At 29.9% G+C, this 18,437-nt stretch overlaps 3 protein-coding genes across 4 annotated transcripts; all 3 read right to left on the reverse strand.

The window, feature by feature from the left end:
• Positions 1–3,766: 3,766 nt before the first annotated feature.
• LOC107025466 (peroxidase P7-like) lies at positions 3,767–6,266 on the reverse strand. Its single transcript, XM_015226253.2, has 3 exons — positions 6,032–6,266; positions 5,367–5,558; positions 3,767–4,598 (listed from the first exon to the last, which is right to left on the reverse strand). Exons 1-3 carry the CDS (start codon positions 6,245–6,247, stop codon positions 4,047–4,049), a joined length of 960 nt encoding a protein of 319 aa, XP_015081739.1. The 5' UTR covers positions 6,248–6,266; the 3' UTR covers positions 3,767–4,046.
• A 4,720-nt stretch (positions 6,267–10,986) lies between these two features.
• On the reverse strand, positions 10,987–14,966 carry LOC107024452 (probable serine/threonine-protein kinase PBL7). Of its 2 annotated transcripts, none has more exons than XM_015225440.2 (6): positions 14,631–14,962; positions 13,090–13,337; positions 12,630–12,765; positions 11,917–12,175; positions 11,636–11,768; positions 10,987–11,513 (listed from the first exon to the last, which is right to left on the reverse strand). In XM_015225440.2, the coding sequence occupies exons 1-6, from the start codon at positions 14,785–14,787 to the stop codon at positions 11,238–11,240; spliced, it is 1,209 nt and encodes a 402-aa protein (XP_015080926.1). In that variant the 5' UTR covers positions 14,788–14,962; the 3' UTR covers positions 10,987–11,237. The 2 variants fall into 2 exon arrangements, with proteins under 2 accessions (XP_015080926.1, XP_027774061.1); XM_027918260.1 differs by having other exon boundaries at positions 11,450–11,565; positions 14,631–14,966.
• A 1,837-nt stretch (positions 14,967–16,803) lies between these two features.
• Positions 16,804–18,280, reverse strand: LOC107025473 (DNA repair protein XRCC3 homolog). The gene has a single exon (XM_015226258.2). The coding sequence runs from the start codon at positions 17,735–17,737 to the stop codon at positions 16,880–16,882; it is 858 nt and encodes a 285-aa protein (XP_015081744.1). The 5' UTR covers positions 17,738–18,280; the 3' UTR covers positions 16,804–16,879.
• Between the last annotated feature and the right edge of the window lie 157 nt (positions 18,281–18,437).

Here is an 18,437-nt window from a genome sequence, read left to right on the forward strand (position 1 = left end):
AATTCAAAAAGAGGAAAGATATTTATAATGTAATAGTTGATTATTATTTTCAACCAAAAAATGAAAAACAATTGAATGGTAGGTAAAGTTTGATGCAACTTCTTTTTATGATTCAATTGATTCTGTTATTTTGATACTAAATATAAATATTATGCGATAAACCTTTAGCTTATATTAGCTACTATAATTATCACTTAAATTATAATTTATGACTTTAATTTTCTCATTTTTTTCTATTCGCTAGTTTGTATAATTCGATTCTTAATTGTATAATTCAGAATTTTATATATGCTTACTTTAGCTATTTTTATACGGTTTATGAAAAATCATAAAAAATTACCATGATTGTATATTGACAAACGAAATATATAAACAAAGTTCTAAGAAATTCCTAAATGTATATATACAATTTTTGTTTATAATTATCATATTTGTATATCCACAAGCGAAATACACATATAGACAGAAATATACAAACCAAAGCCTCCATAGTAAACAAAATTATAGCTATGAAGCGCAATCATCAAAAATATAAATATAAATCTACATATATCTATTATATTTGTTATTTCTAAAATTTTCTCTATTATAAACTTATAATTTTGAAAATACAAATATATCCAAATTAAAAATCTTAAGTGTTTTAGATCGTGAATTTTCATTTGATGATAACCAATAATAACAAAGTGCAATAGAATCATACGATGAATCTTTTAAACGATAATGAAACTCATATTCTTATGAATCTCAAATAATTATTGCACTACTTTAGTATATTTTCTTCTAACTTATTATCTAAACGCTTTTATATTTCACATATTTTATTTAAAGATCATTTAATTAAGCATATTTCACAGTTCTTCTCGATAGATCAGTAACTATATTTGTTAGAATAGCTAAACTATTTTTCAAAACTAAAATTAAGCTATCTTCTCAAAAAACAAGTGATATATTTGTTAAAGTGTCATAATTTGTCTTAACTAATTTTTGTTTGTAACTAATATTTCTCTAATGAATTTGGGTCAAAAACATTCCCAAGTACATAGGACGAAATTTTATTAGTATTGCATGTGATGTGTTTTTAGAAAAGTCAATAGTTGTTTAATTTTCAAATTTTCTTCCTTTGTTTGTTTTTCCATTTATTATTGGAGAAAATAATTAATGTTACTATGTTTCTTATGTGTGTGTGTGTTTTCCCTTTAAAATTAGAATTAAAAAAGAAAAGGAGACACAAAAGAATTTTTCAAAACATGTTTTTTTTCGATTTTATTTGAATCAATTTTTCTATTTCATAAAAATAACAGAAATAATAAAAATAATAAGATTTATTTATACCTCATATGGTTTAGACTCCAATTAAAAGAGTTATATAAAATTGTTACTTATTTTATACTATATTTATTCTGATCCTATATCTATTTTAGTGAGGTTAGCCAATACTTTAGAAGACACAAATAATAAGGATAATTTTACTTCCTTATTTGTTATTTGATCTTACATTAAACTAATTTATATTCTAATTTATATTTCTATAAATTCTATTTTTATAATATAAGATAGCTGTCATAGACTGATAAAGTTATGTGATTATCAATATAATACTTTTAAAAAAAATTATTACTGAGAGATTAAATATAACATAAAAATTTAGTTTAATTTTAATACTCCATAAATATGGTTATAGAAAACTCTCACTATTATATAACCTTTCCAAAATTAAATAACTATTCTCATGTTAAATTATTTATCATAATTTTCAAAAATAATTATCTTAAATTGTTTCTTATTTTAGAAGTTCAAGACAAAATTAATTATGATTTTCCATTTCATCCTTTATTATTTATTGTTCTTAAACACCATAAATACCTCAATTACATGGTGATGTTATGACCATTTAAATATTAATAAAGGGTAAAACAATTAAAATTCCTACTAATTAATATTACCTAATAAACTTATAAAAGAGAAATACAACAGATAATTTAAGACGAGAAAAATATGATACACGAACCATATATATATATATATATATATATATATATATATATATAATGAATTAGTAGGGAAGTTGAAGTGGATAAAGAGGAGGAGACAATATAGGAACAAGGAATTAAGAGAAAAGTATTAGAGGACGAGTGTTCTTTTAAGGTCCATTCCATGTGCCTTAACGTTGGGCATGGGACCTATAGTTGACAAAGAGTGTGCCTAGTTTTAAATATATAATTCTAAATAAAATCGTTCGGATTAATATTTGATTACAACAGTATAATTATATAGGGTGTTCATTTGAAGCTTTCAGTAAAAAGTTATATTGTATGTACAGTTATAGATGTTTGAATCCCTTAAAAATATGATTAGAGGTTAACTCGATGATTTATGATGTGAAACTTCAAATTCAATAGCTACGTTTTTATTTTTTGACGTTTCTTAATGAAAATTCTGAATTCATCATTATATGTATGTGATTTTAAAGCGGAGGTTGTAAATATGTGAAGACATCAATCATATTTATGATCAATTAGATTTAATATATATATTTTTAAATAACATAATCGTATATATAACTAGCTTTTAAGATATAATATCGATTTTCTAGTGGTCTATAGAATTGCCAAAAAAGATTGGGGGAGTAGTGATGGCTAGGATTTTGATACGCATAAAATATATATTAAGAAAAAAAAAAGTTCTTCCTAAAATCAACCATGTTATAACCATCTTTTTGTTTATTATATATGAATAAAAATGATGATACTCCAATTATTAATATTATTATATATATTCAGGGGAAAAAGGTGAAAAATATGCATTATTAATCCAATTATACTTTTTCTAATTTTCTAGTATCTTTTACCAAAGTGAACAAATAATGAGTTATGACCAAACATAAATAAATAATTATGAGTACCTAAGTATAATTAGAATCGAGTCACTAGTAAAATATTACTAACAAAAGGTCAGCAAAATAATTACTAATAGATCGCTCACGTAAATGAATTTCATAATATATAAATTTAAATTTAATTGATTCTAATATAAATATTCAATTCAAAATAAAAAATAAAATAAAAAGTTGAGTTTTGTTTATTCTATGAAATTCAACTATCAACTCGATGGACATGGTTATTAATTAAGATTGACTTAATCTTTTCAATTGTTTTCATGATTTAATTTAATTTCTTATTAAATTAGATTCCTAGTTCATCGTATCTAAATTAGTTGGCTTATCCTGTCTTAACTAACTATAACATCAGTGAATAATTATTTTAATACATAATATTTTATATTAATTATTTTTAGATAATATAATATTTTGACAAACCAAAACTAAATAGGCGGCTTATTAGTATTGGATTACGACATGTTTGTGTCCCTTTCATTTTAAACACTATTTTGGTTTCTTTTATTTAATAGTTTCACAAAATGCCTTGTGATTGGACAAAAATATGCTAGAATTATGTTGCTTAAATTTTTCAAAATTATTATTATTTATATTAAATTCTTTAAAATAAATTATATTTAAAATATCGGATGTGTATAAATATTTTACTTTTATCATTATTTTTTAATCAATCAATAGATTTTAACAAATTCAATATATTTATTTTCAAAAATATCCTTCATCTCTATACGTACATGTTATCTTCATTCGATATTCATAAATTTATAATATTAATGATACGCTGATTATATTAAAATATTTTTTTATTAAAAAAACTAGAAATAATGAAAGAAATATTAATACTTAAGTATAGATTAAATTGAACTATTATTGTCTAAATCACAACAACTGACATTATTATTATTATTCATACAAAGTTATTATCTTATTTAGTACAGTAACTAATACAACTAGCCGCTAGTAAACCAAGTCTAGAAGACAATTTTATTCGACTTAATACATAAATATATCTTTTTTAACTATTATGTATTTTAATTTTGAATGAGCACAAATAAATAAACACATTTTATAAAACGTGTGTTATTTGTACAAATTCAAAATTAAAAATCATATATATTATATCAAGTTAAAAAACACGTTTATATTATCAATTAATAGCCCTGCAGTTCCTTCTGATCTCACCATTAGTTCCAGTAAGTGGGCTAAGATTCCCCATTTTGACAATAGCAGATGCAAAATCCCTTCTAAAAGCTTCACCATCGCTGCTGTAACTCTTCACTAATGAATCCTGAGATCCGCCGTTAAACAATTCCTGATCCGATTGAAGCAATCCACGCCGAGCCTCTAAGTTGTGATAATATTTATTATCGAATTGGCTCGAAGTCTGGATATCTAACGGGGCTAAATTACTGTCGCCGCCAGATGCAGGGCACGTGGCCCTGAGTGTGGCGGCGAATTCTGAGTTGATGTTGGTGGCGTTGTTGACGCGGTTGCGGAAACTGGCGCATCGGGCTTGGCCGATTGTGTGGCTGCCGGAGAGGGCGGTCATCTCGGCGGCGTTAAGGCCTTTGGCGGAGAACATGGAGATCAAAGTTGAAAGGGTGGAAGTTGGCATAGGGATTTGGGCGTTGGCGGAGCTTAGGCTTGCGGTTCTTGCGTCTCTTCGGCCCAATTGCACGGTCCATGTTGGCCCTCCTAGCTGCGTAATTAAAATACGATGTTATAAGTATATATTTAAATTTGTATAAAATTAATTTTAAAAAAATACTTTATTTGATATTCTACGATGTTATAAGTATATATTTAAATTTGTATAAAATTAATTAAATAAAAAAATATTTTGTTTGACGTTCTATGAGGTAATTTATCTGGAATATATTCAAACTATTTTGTAAATGTCATGTACATACTTGTTGGTTTGAACTATATATATTTTAAAAGTTAGGAATTAACTTACTCCTCTATTCTATTTTTTGTTATATTTCGTGTTGAGTTTAAAAAATAAAGAATTTTTTTAAAAAATAAATAATTTTGAACATGTTACTTTTTGTTTTAATCTATTTAGCGATATTTAATTAGATGGGAAAAGTTTCAAAAAATTTAAAATTAAGATTAAAGTTAAATTGTTCGTAAGGGAGTTTTTAAAACATACTAAAAGAAAGTATGTCAAAGACAAATAATATCTCTGTGGCTACGAAACTTGTTATTAAGGAAAAAATAAAAGTTTAAAGTTAATTATTTATATATAGACCAAAATAAATAAAGTGGGTATTATATATATTGATAATGTAAATTAAATAACGTTTACGCAGTTAAATAGTTACTAATATGAAACGAAGGATATTCTTACACCAACATAAGTATAGTATGAATATTTAAACTTTTATGTCGTAAAATAGTAATATTGATATTTTATATGGAACGATGATTATTCTTGCACCAACATAAGTATAGTATGCATGTTTACCGATGCAACGCCTTTTTGAGCAGCAAGAGCGAGTATATCTGCACAAGAGACTACATTAGGACAAGCAGCTTCAACTTGAGTTTTAATGGTGTCTATCACTTCAAATCCTCTCAAAGAGTTCATGCTTGGATTTGCATTCTTCTCTCCTGTAAATGATGATGTATCATCCAGTAATATTGATGCATCACATCCCTTATTAAGTAACCATACAAAGAAAACAAAAACAATGTTAGAATACTATACACATGTGCATTAATTTGAAATAACAAAAATTAGCCTAATTTATACTTTTTTATTTATAAGTATAAGTCCATCCAAACAGGCAGTAGTGTAGCCACATAGTTTTATCGGAAAAAATTACTATATATATAAATAAAATGATACACGAAATGATCAAATAACATATTTTTGACACCCTTAACATAACAAGTTATATTTTTGAACACCCTTTGTTAAAATTCTGGCTCCGCCACTGTAAACAGGAGTGGGCCCACCCCTGATCAAGGGGTGTCAAACAACACTCCTTCATCGAAAAAATTATATAGTATATAGAGGTTAAATTTTCATTCAATAAATATATAAATATATATATATATATATATATATATTATTTAATCATTACTATTCGTTAATAAAATAATTTCGCTAAAAAATATTTAACTTACGTTAACAAAGCAATCATGGAAGAACAAACGAAGAACAGAGGCACCAAGTCTGGCCTCTCTATTCACAGCTTCTTTCATTGCGTTGCCAACAATTGTTTTTAGATTAGGGCATGAAGCCCCATAATAATTGGATGATAATTGGGCATTGCTAAAGCAAACAAAACCAAATAAAACACACAAAAATGCCAAAATGAGGTTACTAGTTAGGGATGCCATATGCTTAAATATGGATAATAACAATGTTGTTTTTTTTTACTACTAAATGAGAATGTGAATTGTGATGAGAAAGTAAGCATGCATGAGGCCCTTTATATACAAGTTTCTCTTTCTATAAACTACGTCATCGAGTTAAGATTTTTGATTCAAAACTTTCATGAAGCGTTCACACGAATTAGTTAAAGAGAATTCAATATTATATATTATATACATAAAAATAAATTTAATCATGTATAAGAAAATAAAGATTTTTCAATTTTGTAGGCGTAAATTAAAGTTATGTCAAATGTAACAAAATGTCTTTTAATCTTGTGATTTTAGACATGTCACGTGAAATCCTAAAATTTAAATGTTTCCCAAAAAAAAGATCATTCTTTTATAAACAGGCTAAAGAGAAAAAATAAATCACTCTTATTGAAACATAAATAGTATAATTTAACGAAAGAAATTTTGAATGAACCCCTAACAATAAATTGGCTCCGTCATTGAATACGAGTGTATTGAGAAACACAAAATGCTAAATCTGCTTAACTTTAAATTTTATAATTTACTTTTTTTATTAAGTACGTATTACTAGCTAGAGAGTAAATAACATGTGTACAAATTAAAAGTCTAGTATATATTCAAAATTAGCTGCCGAAGCGCGTTAGCGTGATCTCAATAATACATTGTATAGTATATATGTAAGGAACGTATTGAAGTTCTATTTTAACGTAAATTGAAAATAGACTGATTTGAAATTTGGACATATTTATTCTTTCTAATAAATATATTTTAAAATTTTTTATAAATTATTAAAATTATCCCCCCCTAATGCTTATACAGCTTTAAGTATCAATTGATCACAAAGCACAATTCATAAGTAAATTGTAGAGAATATCCTGAAATATATATATATTAATAAATCATGTATATCTTCATGTTCTTTTTATAAACAAATACTTATAATTGTAAACTATTAAATACACTAGTCAACAATAACAACAAAGCTAATTGTTCTTTTAACATAAATATTTCACATATGATATATGCGTAAAAACAATCTCTTCACATCAAGTATGAGTCTTTTTTACTTTTATTTTTTTTACAAAATTTAGAATGATTAGCTTTTTCTTAATACAAAACTTAAGAGGTTGGATGTAGAGAGTACGTGAAAAGGTAGTGATAGGCTGAAGAAGTACTGAGAGAGGTGATTAGTCATGACATAGTGCAACTTTATAACAGAGAACATGACTTTAGATAAGAAGAAGTGGAGGTCGCGTATCAGAATAGAAGGTTAGTAGGGGTAGAGTTTTATCTTACGTTGTCGAGGTTTAGTGTCTGTCATAGGACTAGTGTTGCATTATAAATTTTGTGATATGTTATTTATTATATTCTGATTATTACACTATTTTATTATTGTTAATTATTGTTTTCTCGCTTATGCATTCTTCATTATTTTCTTCTTTTTTTATCTGAATTTGATACACTTGAAATAAAATCGACTAATAATAACTTTTCTATTTCTACAAGATAATGATTACAGAGATACACTTTACTCTTTTCAAATTTCAATTTATGATATTTTTTTAGAATTGTCATGTATAAATCATTTATATATCCAAAATGATTCAATACATTATATTTTAAAATATAAAATTCATAACCTCAAAATTACAACTGTAATATGACTTTGAATTAGATATCACTACTTGAGTATTTAAAACATGCGACTCTGCATGTACCAATTATGTGTCTCTGCATGCAAGAATAGATCAAAGAGGAAGGGGCGGAGCCGCGTGAAGTTGATGGGTGTCGATTAATATTTAGTTAAAAAATTACACTTTATAGCTAGATTATAATTTTTTTTAATGCATATATATTACATATTTACATTACTTAACTTTTATGCGATAATATTATTTCATATTTTAATATTTTTTTGTTAAAATTCTGGCTCTGTCATCGCGGAGGTACATGTGTCCAATTACATCCTTATTAGAAAATATGTACATATAAGTAAAATGATATATAAAATGATTAAATAATATAATTTAGACATATTTAACACAACAAGTTGTTATATAGCCTAGTAATTTTAGACCCCTTAAATGAATTTTAGAAATCTTAAATAAATCAATATTCATATTCGAATCTCTTCTTTTTTCAAAAATTATTATAAAATTACTGAACATTTTTTTATGAAATTTCTAACTCCGCAATAATAATAGGGACATCAAAATTAACTAGATAAGGTAGGGTCCCTTATATTTTTATTTCTATCTTTGGTATAAAATTACAAATTCAGAAAAGAGTAAGGAAAATACATGCAAAAGAAAACAAAAGTTATAGCTGGGTCTCATTTTCTTGTAATTAATGACATGACGTTTTATTCAAAAAATTGCCTCTCCATTTTGATTTCTTCCAATTTTCGTCACTTTATTTCACTTTTTCAAAAAAGAAGTTAATGCAGATAGCCGCCCGGTGCGGTAATAAATTTTATTCAAATAATATATATATATTAAATATGTATTTAAATTCAAACGTCTTAATCTTAATGGAAACAAATGAGACCTTGTCACTACTTGTTAATCAAATTCACAAATAAAATTATCTTTATAATATTTAGGAAAAATGCACAAGTAACCCCTAGACTATAACCGAAATCCCAAAGACACACCTTACTAAGGTCGTATTACCCCATGAACTTATTTTTTTGGTAATTTTGTGTACCTCTTTGGCTTACGTGGCATTCAAATATTTTTGACGCGCCTCAATTGCGTGGAGTCACATAGAGTGCCACAGAAGACAAAAGGTGTATAAAATTACAAAAAAAAAAGTTCAAGGGTAATAGGACCTTAGTTTAGTTAAGGTGTGTCTCTGGAATTTTGGTCATAATCTAGGGGTACTTGTGCATTTTCCTTAATATTTATTAAGTTTTTTTTTTTCAACTAAAAGTATAAATATCTAAATAGAAATATTAACCTAATTATTTTGATTTTGGATTCTCTTTATTTTTAAATTTTAATATTATATTGTATTTTTAAATTAATTTTTATTGGCCCACGGGCCGATCCTACAAATATTTCTCAAGCCCCCCAAATGAGCAGGCTTATTCAGACTGGGCTAAAAAGCCCTTTTCTTAAATGGGCTCCAAAAATCTTAACCCAGCCCTATTAAATCCCGGATTAGGCCTGGATGGCCCAACGGGCCTAGCCCATATTGACAGCTCTAATTATTATTATAAAGTGTCGAAATCACGAGTGAGTTTAGCTAATTACATTTATATTTGTTAATTATTGTCATTTATAATTTATATATATAGTTTTAATATATGTGAAAATAATTCAAAAAAAATAAAATATTATATTTGAATTTATATCAAATCAATTTGATCATCGTATTCCGAATCAAAGCTACACAATTTGAAACAAACAAATGTTCTTAAGCGAAAAAGAGTCTATACTAGTTACTAACTATATATTTGACACAGCAAGAAACGTTTAAAATATTAGATCATTTTAAAAATAATTCTAGATAATACAATTAACTGTATTTTATAGTATTACTCCGGTAACATATAATAAACATAAATAACATATTATGATATAATTCTTATACTATCAAAACTTAAATCGTTGGAAAATGCAACATTATTAGGCAGCTAAAAGCACATTTAAACTTTACATGAATATTACATTGTTCATATATAGTTAATTGATATTTCAAAAATATATGTATATATTACTATTGAACTTTTTTTATATTTTTATACGTGAATTTTTATATTTTGACGTGAAAATTCCGACTCTATACTAGAAGTACATATATTTTGACAAACTCGTGAACACTACTTTTTGTTTTTAGGGACTTATTTATAATAATATATAGTTGGACCAAATCTATTTAATTTTATTATTTGAATAAGCAAATTGGATATGTTCAGTGTTAACAAACTTTTACCTGCTCAAAACATTTTCATACAAATTCAATTGTAAAGATATATTAGTAAAATATTTTTTGTGAAAGAAATCGTAACAACTAGACGTTTTCTTTGTAGTTTCTGAGACTCACTTTATTTGACGCCATTAATTATACTATTTTACATAGTCATTTGATTATGTTTTTTTCAAATATTTTTCGAACATATTTATTTGGAATATGATGGAATTAAGATATCATGTTTTTTTAATTAAATTAAATAAAGTTTGAAGTTTAAACCGATCAAAATATTAAGAAAATAAGTGAAGTAGAGTCGGATTCGAAATTTAAATATTATGATTTATGAGTTCAAATTTAGGATTTGCTACAACATATTTGATTTAGTGATTTAAATTTATTATTTATAGTTATTTAGTAGATTTTAACACATATACATCGTCCTAGAATTAGCATTTGTTAGGCTAAAATAATTAAAAAAATATTATTTGTTTTGTGTCAATCTCGATTTTCTCAAAAAAAATAATAAAAATCTCACACTATTAATTAAGATTATCCCCTATAGATTTCATAAGTAACTTTTTTTTTTCTTTACAACTATTAGTGTGGGATTTTATTCGTACAATTAACAAAAAATAAATTAAAATAATCAGCTAAATTTAGGACCGCTTACTAAAATAGCAACCAATTTTTCCAAAATTCCTCAAGTTTGAACTTCTCAAAACTTAAAAATATTTTTCTACTTTAATTTAAATTGCGTCAGTTCAAAATTGATTTTTTTAAAAAATTAAAATGGAACAAACTCCAAGAACTATCATATAGACTAAAAATATTTGACCATATAGTAACTTCAAATCGTTATAAGAACCATAAACTTCAAATCGTGAATCTGCTTCTAACCAGGAATACTCAAATACAATCCCCATATTAGATGGGAGCTTTAACATATTAGAAAAGATTACATTAGCTAATTTGCTCCATCAAATTTTGTTAAGACTAAAGTTACTCAATGAAAGGGTTCCATAAGCTACATGGTCCATAGATAAACTAAGTGACTATTAGTTATAGAAGTCTAAGCCTTAGGAGATTGTGTAGCATGGGGGGAGGGGGACTGTGTGGCGTGAAAGCTAGACGATCTACCAGGTTTCACAGTTGGTCGCGGTTGTTTCACTAGTGGAACCAATGACTGCACAACGTCTGCCATCAGTGGCCTGTAATCAGACTCGGGTTGTACACACATTGCAGCAATAGCAGCTACTTGAACAACTTCTTTCATTGAATACTGACCCTCCAGCGCTGGATCCATTATCTCTACGACTTTTTCCCTATCAGTGAGACGGGGCAATGCCTAAGAATAGGAAGAGGTCAGCTAGAGAAATGTTTCAATTCACTAGCGCGGCCTATGGGACATTAGACAGAAGAATGTCAGAAATGTAGGATAGTATGCTTACAACATTTACGAGAACCTACCCAAGAAACAAGAACGCCTTCGCCAGGAGATCTCTTCATATCAACTGGAACTCTCCCTGTCAACAACTCTAGGAGGACAACCCCATAACTGTAAACATCTGATTTGGTGGTCAAGTGTCCTGTTAATGCATATCTGCGATGGTTTAATGGAGGAAATCAACATTGCAACGTTAAAATCTCACATAAAAAGGTACTGGTAAGTTAAGAGAAGACATCACCTCAACGATTACACATGGAACTGCTATAATCTAACATAATTCAGCTAAATGAAGGGTTCTTACTCTGGAGCAACATATCCCTGTGTTCCCAAAACTCGGGTAGAGACATGTCCACCAGCTTTATCAGATCCAAGCTTGGCCAATCCGAAGTCAGAAACTTTGGCATGGAAGTTTTTGTCCAAAAGAATATTGCTACTTTTGAGGTCTCTATGTATAACTGGGGGATTGACATGCTCATGTAGATATTCCAAACCTTTAGCAGCCTCCAACGCTATTCTTAACCGGGTCTTCCAGTCCAACTTTGGACAAAAATTATTGGAACCTACAGATTGAAGTGCAACACTTTTATAAATAACTTGATGACTTGAAAAGAAAAACCCGAAACAATGTGAAAAGAAGGTATAAGAATAGGAAAAGGCCATTTGGCACAACTTGGAACAGTACACATTAAGCACGAATTTCACATGCCAGTAGAATTTCAGGAAAAGACTTCTTTTGTTTCCTTTGGAGTTGGTATTAACATATAATTTAGCGTGTGGTTTTCTACACGTCAGAGAATAATCTCAATTACTGACGAGGACACCAGAAATAATCACTCATTTTATGAGTATGACAAACTTTGATATGTCTCAGAATGTCACTTGATGAGGATATCCATTCATCACTGCCATATCTACGAAGTATTTTTTCCACATTGGCTTTTCAAGCAGAGAAGGCAGGCTGGTACTAAATTCCAAAAATGCCCAAAACCATATACAACTGAAAACCAAACAGACCTTTGATTGGATACAAGTGCTCCTGTAAACCACCATTTGCCATGAACTCATAAACAAGCAATTTATGGCTGCTTTCTGAACAATAGCCAATCAATGACAGCAAATACGGTGAGCGCAAGCGGCATAGCAACTCCACCTGATATTTGATAACAGCAATCATTTCACCAAAGTAAAAGAGAGGCAATAAAAAAACATGTAAAAGAATAATCAGAGTCCTTTAACTCTTCTTGGAGTTTTAAAAAAGGGTTCAACTGAAACTCTGTACTTTTTAACTGTTTGACACACGGTCGAAAAATCTTAGAAACTCATATAGCATTGGAAAGACAATTTGCTTTATATTAGATTACATCCTAACGTGAAATCTTTCGAAGATCAGGACTTTTGTGTATTTGTTTTCTTGCTAATGACGACAATATCACATCTTCTTATGGGATTATATTGAATTTATATTTGCAATTACCTCCACTTTGAATTCTTCCTCCCCCTGTTTTCCAGCCTGATCCATCAGCTTAATTGCAACCTTCCTACCATCTTGAAGTACTCCTCTATATACTGACCCGAAAGCACCATTTCCAATCACATTAGATTTTCCAAATCCACCAGTTGCTGAATGCAGCTGCTTAAATGTGAAAACCTGAAGTCCCTTCTCTGCAATAACTTCCAGATTGGAGAAACTATTGCCCTTGTCCTCACAAGCACTCCCCGTATCTGGTTGGAGTAACAAAAATGTATCAAGACTTTAGCTTTCCCAAAACATGGACTGATACAGAAAAACACAATGTGAAGGTGAAAAATTGTGCCTTAGGAAGCACTTCCTATACAGCACAAGCCAAACAGTTTGAGCTAGTTTTATAACAACTAATAGAGCACAGTGTCGAGGGTGAAAAACTTGTGCATTAAGAAACATTTCCTCAGTATAACAAGCCGGAAGATTAGTGCTAATTTTATCAACAACTACTAAAGCATAGTGAGCAGGGTGTAAATTTGTGCATCAGGAAGCATTTTCTCAGTATAATAAGCAGGAAGATTAGTGCTAATTCTATCATCAACTTACAACTACTAAAGCACAGTGAGCAGGGTAATAATTTGTGCATTGGGAAGCATTTTCTCAGTCAACAAGCCTGAGGATTAGTGCTAATTCTACTAACAACTACTAAAGCACAATGAGCAGGGTGTAAATTTGAGCATTAGGAAGCATTTTTTCAGAAAAACAAGTTGACAATCAGTGCTAATTAATCAACTACAATTAAGGCTCAATTCCAACTAGTCATGGTCAGTTAGAGAAATCTTCTCCATTAAGTTGAGGAAATTTAATATGCTTCCAGACATAAAGGCATTTCACTCAGAATTTCAACAATACTGTAACATTACAGCTTTTCCATTTGTCATAGTGACAATGCAAGTTTCTTCTTTTCTTTCCCTAAAAAAACTCGACCCCCTCCCCCAAACCCTCCATCCCATCTACCCTTACCTTTCTTCTTTTCTCCCTTAGCTCAGTGCAATCCCCTCTTGACCCTTATCTTCCTAAAGATCAAAACTTTCTGCAATACATTCAAGAACACAAAAACCACAACTCAAGAATATGTAATGCAATATTTTCCATTAGTCACATTGACAATGTGTGTTTCTTCTTTTCTTTTCCTAAAAGTGGAAAAAACTGAACCCTCCCCCCACCCCATCCTCCCATTTCAACTCTTATCTTCCTAAAGATCAAAACTTTCTGCAATACATTCAAGAACACAAAAGCCACAACTCAAGAATATAAAACGCAATCTTTTCCAATAGTCACAATAACATTGTGTGTTTCTTATTTTCTTTCCCTAAAAAGGGAAAAAAACTGACCCCCACCCCCACCCCACCTTCCATTTCAACCCATATCTTCATAAAGATCAAAACTTTCTGCAATATTCAAGAACCCCCCAAAGCCACAACTCAAAAAATGTACCTAATTCTTGAAAACACTAGTAACCAACTTACAAAAATTATAAAAACAATACTTACAAGTGCGGTTCTTGAGACGCTTGGCAACTTTATTACGGATATAACAATAGTAACTAAAGGCTACAAACAAAGAAGCAATGGCAAGAGAAGCAAAGACCAGTATAGTAACTGCAATGGCCCTTTCTTTCTTATGGTACTCATCATTTTCTGCTTCCATTGGTGCTAGCAAAAAAAAGGGAAAACACCCAAAGAGGGGTTATAGAGAAGCCATTAAAGAGAGAAGTTTAAGAAGTACAATACTAGTCCTGTGATGTTGACAAGACTAAATGGGACTGAGTCACAAAACAGTCTTTTTTTCTTCTTCTCTCTCTCCTCTCTGATTTCTCTTTTTTTTTTCTCAGGTGTGTATTTGTCTTCTTTTGTGCTATGCTCGCGGGGAACAGTGTACAAATAATGTACAATTATTTTTCTTGCTTTTAAGTCCCTAGACTCGTTGTGGCTATACAAAAGAATGTTTGTCTTTATTATTACTAATAAGAAAAATTAAATAAATTATTAAACTACGCCTTTTTTTCGCCTTTCGAGTTTTATATCTCAACTATTTTTTTCCATATATTAGCTTTTAATAACTCAAGAAAAAAATGTACTCCCTCTGCTTCAAGAATTTGTTGTTGGACTTTATTTTCGAGGATGGAGCTAGCAATGATCAATGAAAAATATATTATTTATGTGTGATTTAAATTACTTTTAACTAATATATATATATATTAGAAGTTGGATTCTTTTCTAATGAATCCCTAAGAAAATCTCCGCTTTTTCGCTAGTTTGAATAAATGTTTTTTCCTAATTTGATTACTCTTTTGTAATATTTCATATGACATATTTAAAATTATATAATTAAAAAAATATTTTGATATATTATACCTACTTTCAGTTGATCAATGAATTCAAAAATCATTTTTAATATAATTAAATTTTATGTCCAACCAAATTAAGATAACAACAAAGTGAATAATTAAAGTGATTTATGAAGTTGCAAATGGTTTAAGAGTTAAGACCTCTTAAAGGCGACACAAGGCCCCATGGATTTTATTAACCCTTTGGATTAGTTTGATTAACCTTTCTAATCCACTTTAGTTTTATTAGCTTTGTTGGTGTTTTCACAATCATTACATCACTTAATTATGTCTCAGTCACAAGTTAATTGATGTTTATTGTACGAAATATTTATATCAAACCATTTAAAGTATGATAAGTAAGTTTTTTTTGAAGAAAAAAAAGGTTTGTTTAGATATGATTGTTAATAGCTAGATCCTTGAGTTATTATCTTTCCTTTGGTAGCAACATATTTGTTTAGACCCATTCATTTGAATTCCTAGTGTTTTTCTTTATCATGCTTTCTTGAAGTACGATAACATGGATTATATTACAATAATCTTATTATTCATCAAACAATGACATTATTCCATTGCACAATACCCGTTTTGCTATTATCTAATTACGTGCCTTTTCATGAGTTTGTTAAATTACAATTTGTGCTAAATTTTGGCTTCCATTTACGTGTATCTCATATATATAAGATTAAAATTAAGTGTATTTGTTCCAAGTACATTGTATTTAAGTAGATTTTATCTCGAGTACACTAACTCCCGCTCTCACCTCTCTCGCTTCTCTCTCCTATGTAAAATGCATTTGATATTCTAAATAAATGTATTTAATGTGACACTGTTGTGAACCAAATTGACCTAGGAAGGGCTTATGGGCTATTAGAGAGTTTAGTTTGGCTTTGTTAAAAAGGACCAGGAGTTAGAAGAATAGTTATGCAAATTATTATGTCGAAGCTTTGGCTTTGTGTCTTCTCATCTTTTTTTTTTATGGTCTTGTATCTCATCTCTTTCTGGTTATTTTCTTTCTCGTCTCCTTAGTTAGAGTGTTATTACTTTGTTGCGTCTATTCTACATTGTAACTTGTATTCAATGATCTCTGTAACTGGGTTTCTGTTGGAATCGAGTTTGCTTCAGATACATATGCATTTGAGATAGGCTAAGTCATTTCTTGCTGGCCTCCCTCCTATTTCGCTCGCCTCTTTCCTTTTTCGCTTTCCACTTTCTCTACATGTGTCTATATTTTAGAGTGTATATAATAACCAAAATACATGTATTTAATTTAAGATCTAGTATGAGTTAATAGTGAGATAGCGTGTAACTATTTCAAACTATAGAGAGAATATATATAAGAAGCAATGGCAAGAGAGGCAATTTTTTTGCTGTTAAATAGAATATGTACATGGTTTGTTCAAGCCAATGATCTCATCTTTCTAAACCAAAAATCTTTTCTCTACTAATAACAAACTCACAGTAAGAATCAGGAAGATGAGGAGCAAATGCAACGCGTATAAATCTCCGCGTTAGTGTACCAAAGCAATCGTCTCCATTTACCTCTCGAGCAACTCTCTCTTCTTGCCTGGACAAGAACAATCTTGTATTAACACAATTTGCCCATGACAAGCCCAATGCGGCACATACTTTCCTCTCAGATGTATACCAACAAGTTGAATTCCCAATCCTCAGCCCATCAGTATCATTCATCACATCAACAACTTGATTAATCACCACTACAGCCAACCCAAACCGTCTAGCTTGCTCCTTCAATTTGCTCGAAATCCTGAAAAACAAACCCGATCTCTGTTTGAGATCACGCGGGTTGTTTTCAAATTCAAATCGAAACAAAGCCGCAATGGAGTCGATCACGATGAGCTTAATTTGGGAAGGTGAGTCAAGCCGGGAGGATAATAAGGAGTCTAGTTGAGACAATACGTCGAACAGGTGGTGAGCAGAGTGGAGAGGGTGGGTTAGGATCTTATCTAATGGGTTATGGAGAGTGGGGAAAGAGGAGGAGAGTTGGTGGAGGCGTCGGACGGGGAAGGGTGATTCGGAGTAAAGGTATATAGAGGAACCGGAGAGGCCGCCGAGTGAAGCGGGGAGTTGAACGGAGAGGAGAAGCTGGAGGGAGATTTGGGTCTTGCCACATCCACTTTCGGCGACTAATTCGGTTATTGAGTTGCAAGGAATGCCCCCGCCGAGTAAGCGGTCGAGAACTAGGCAGCCGACGGTGCATTTCTGGGTGTGGGTGGGGCTGAGACGCTGAAGGAGATCCTCTGGTTTCATGGATTTTTGAAAATATAGGGAAGGCGCCAAATTGGTAATGCCTCTCTTCTAGTGTTAGTATTAAAAGGTTGTTTTCAAAAAATACTCGAGTTTAGTAACAGACAATATAACAGTAGGAAAAATATAATGTAACATTCAAAACAATACGGAGCAATAATAATAATCAAATAATATGATAATCGAAACACAGAGTAACAACAATTGAAGGATAGATAACTACAAGAAAAATGTTGCTACTACAAGTATGAAAGGGGAATGGATATCGAGCACCAAACTATCACCAAGCTTATTTTATGTTGCTCAACTACCTACTAACCTTTTGATATAGTCTATAATCTTCGTAACCTTCTAACTATGATCAAGTTTTTGATAAATTAAAATTATATCATGACTTGTCTAATCACTTATCTCTAATACTTTCTTTATCCTACATCTATCTCTCAAGCAATCTCTATTACCTTCTCAATCAATGAGACATTTGCACAACTCGTATTCGTATGTCCAAATCATCATAATCTCCCTTCCTCTTTGTTGTCATAGAGGAGGCAATTTCCACTTTTGTCTCATATTGTATCTTCATTCTTAATAGTTTCACGAGGAATGTTTTCTTCTGAACGAAGCCTTATACAACAAATATAACGCTCGAATGTCTCGTGAAAAAAAGAAAGTGTATATAATATAACAGGAGAAGTCTCCGTTC

This window comes from Solanum pennellii, chromosome 7 (genome assembly GCF_001406875.1).
Source record: "Solanum pennellii chromosome 7, SPENNV200".
Lineage (NCBI taxonomy): Eukaryota > Viridiplantae > Streptophyta > Magnoliopsida > Solanales > Solanaceae > Solanum > Solanum pennellii.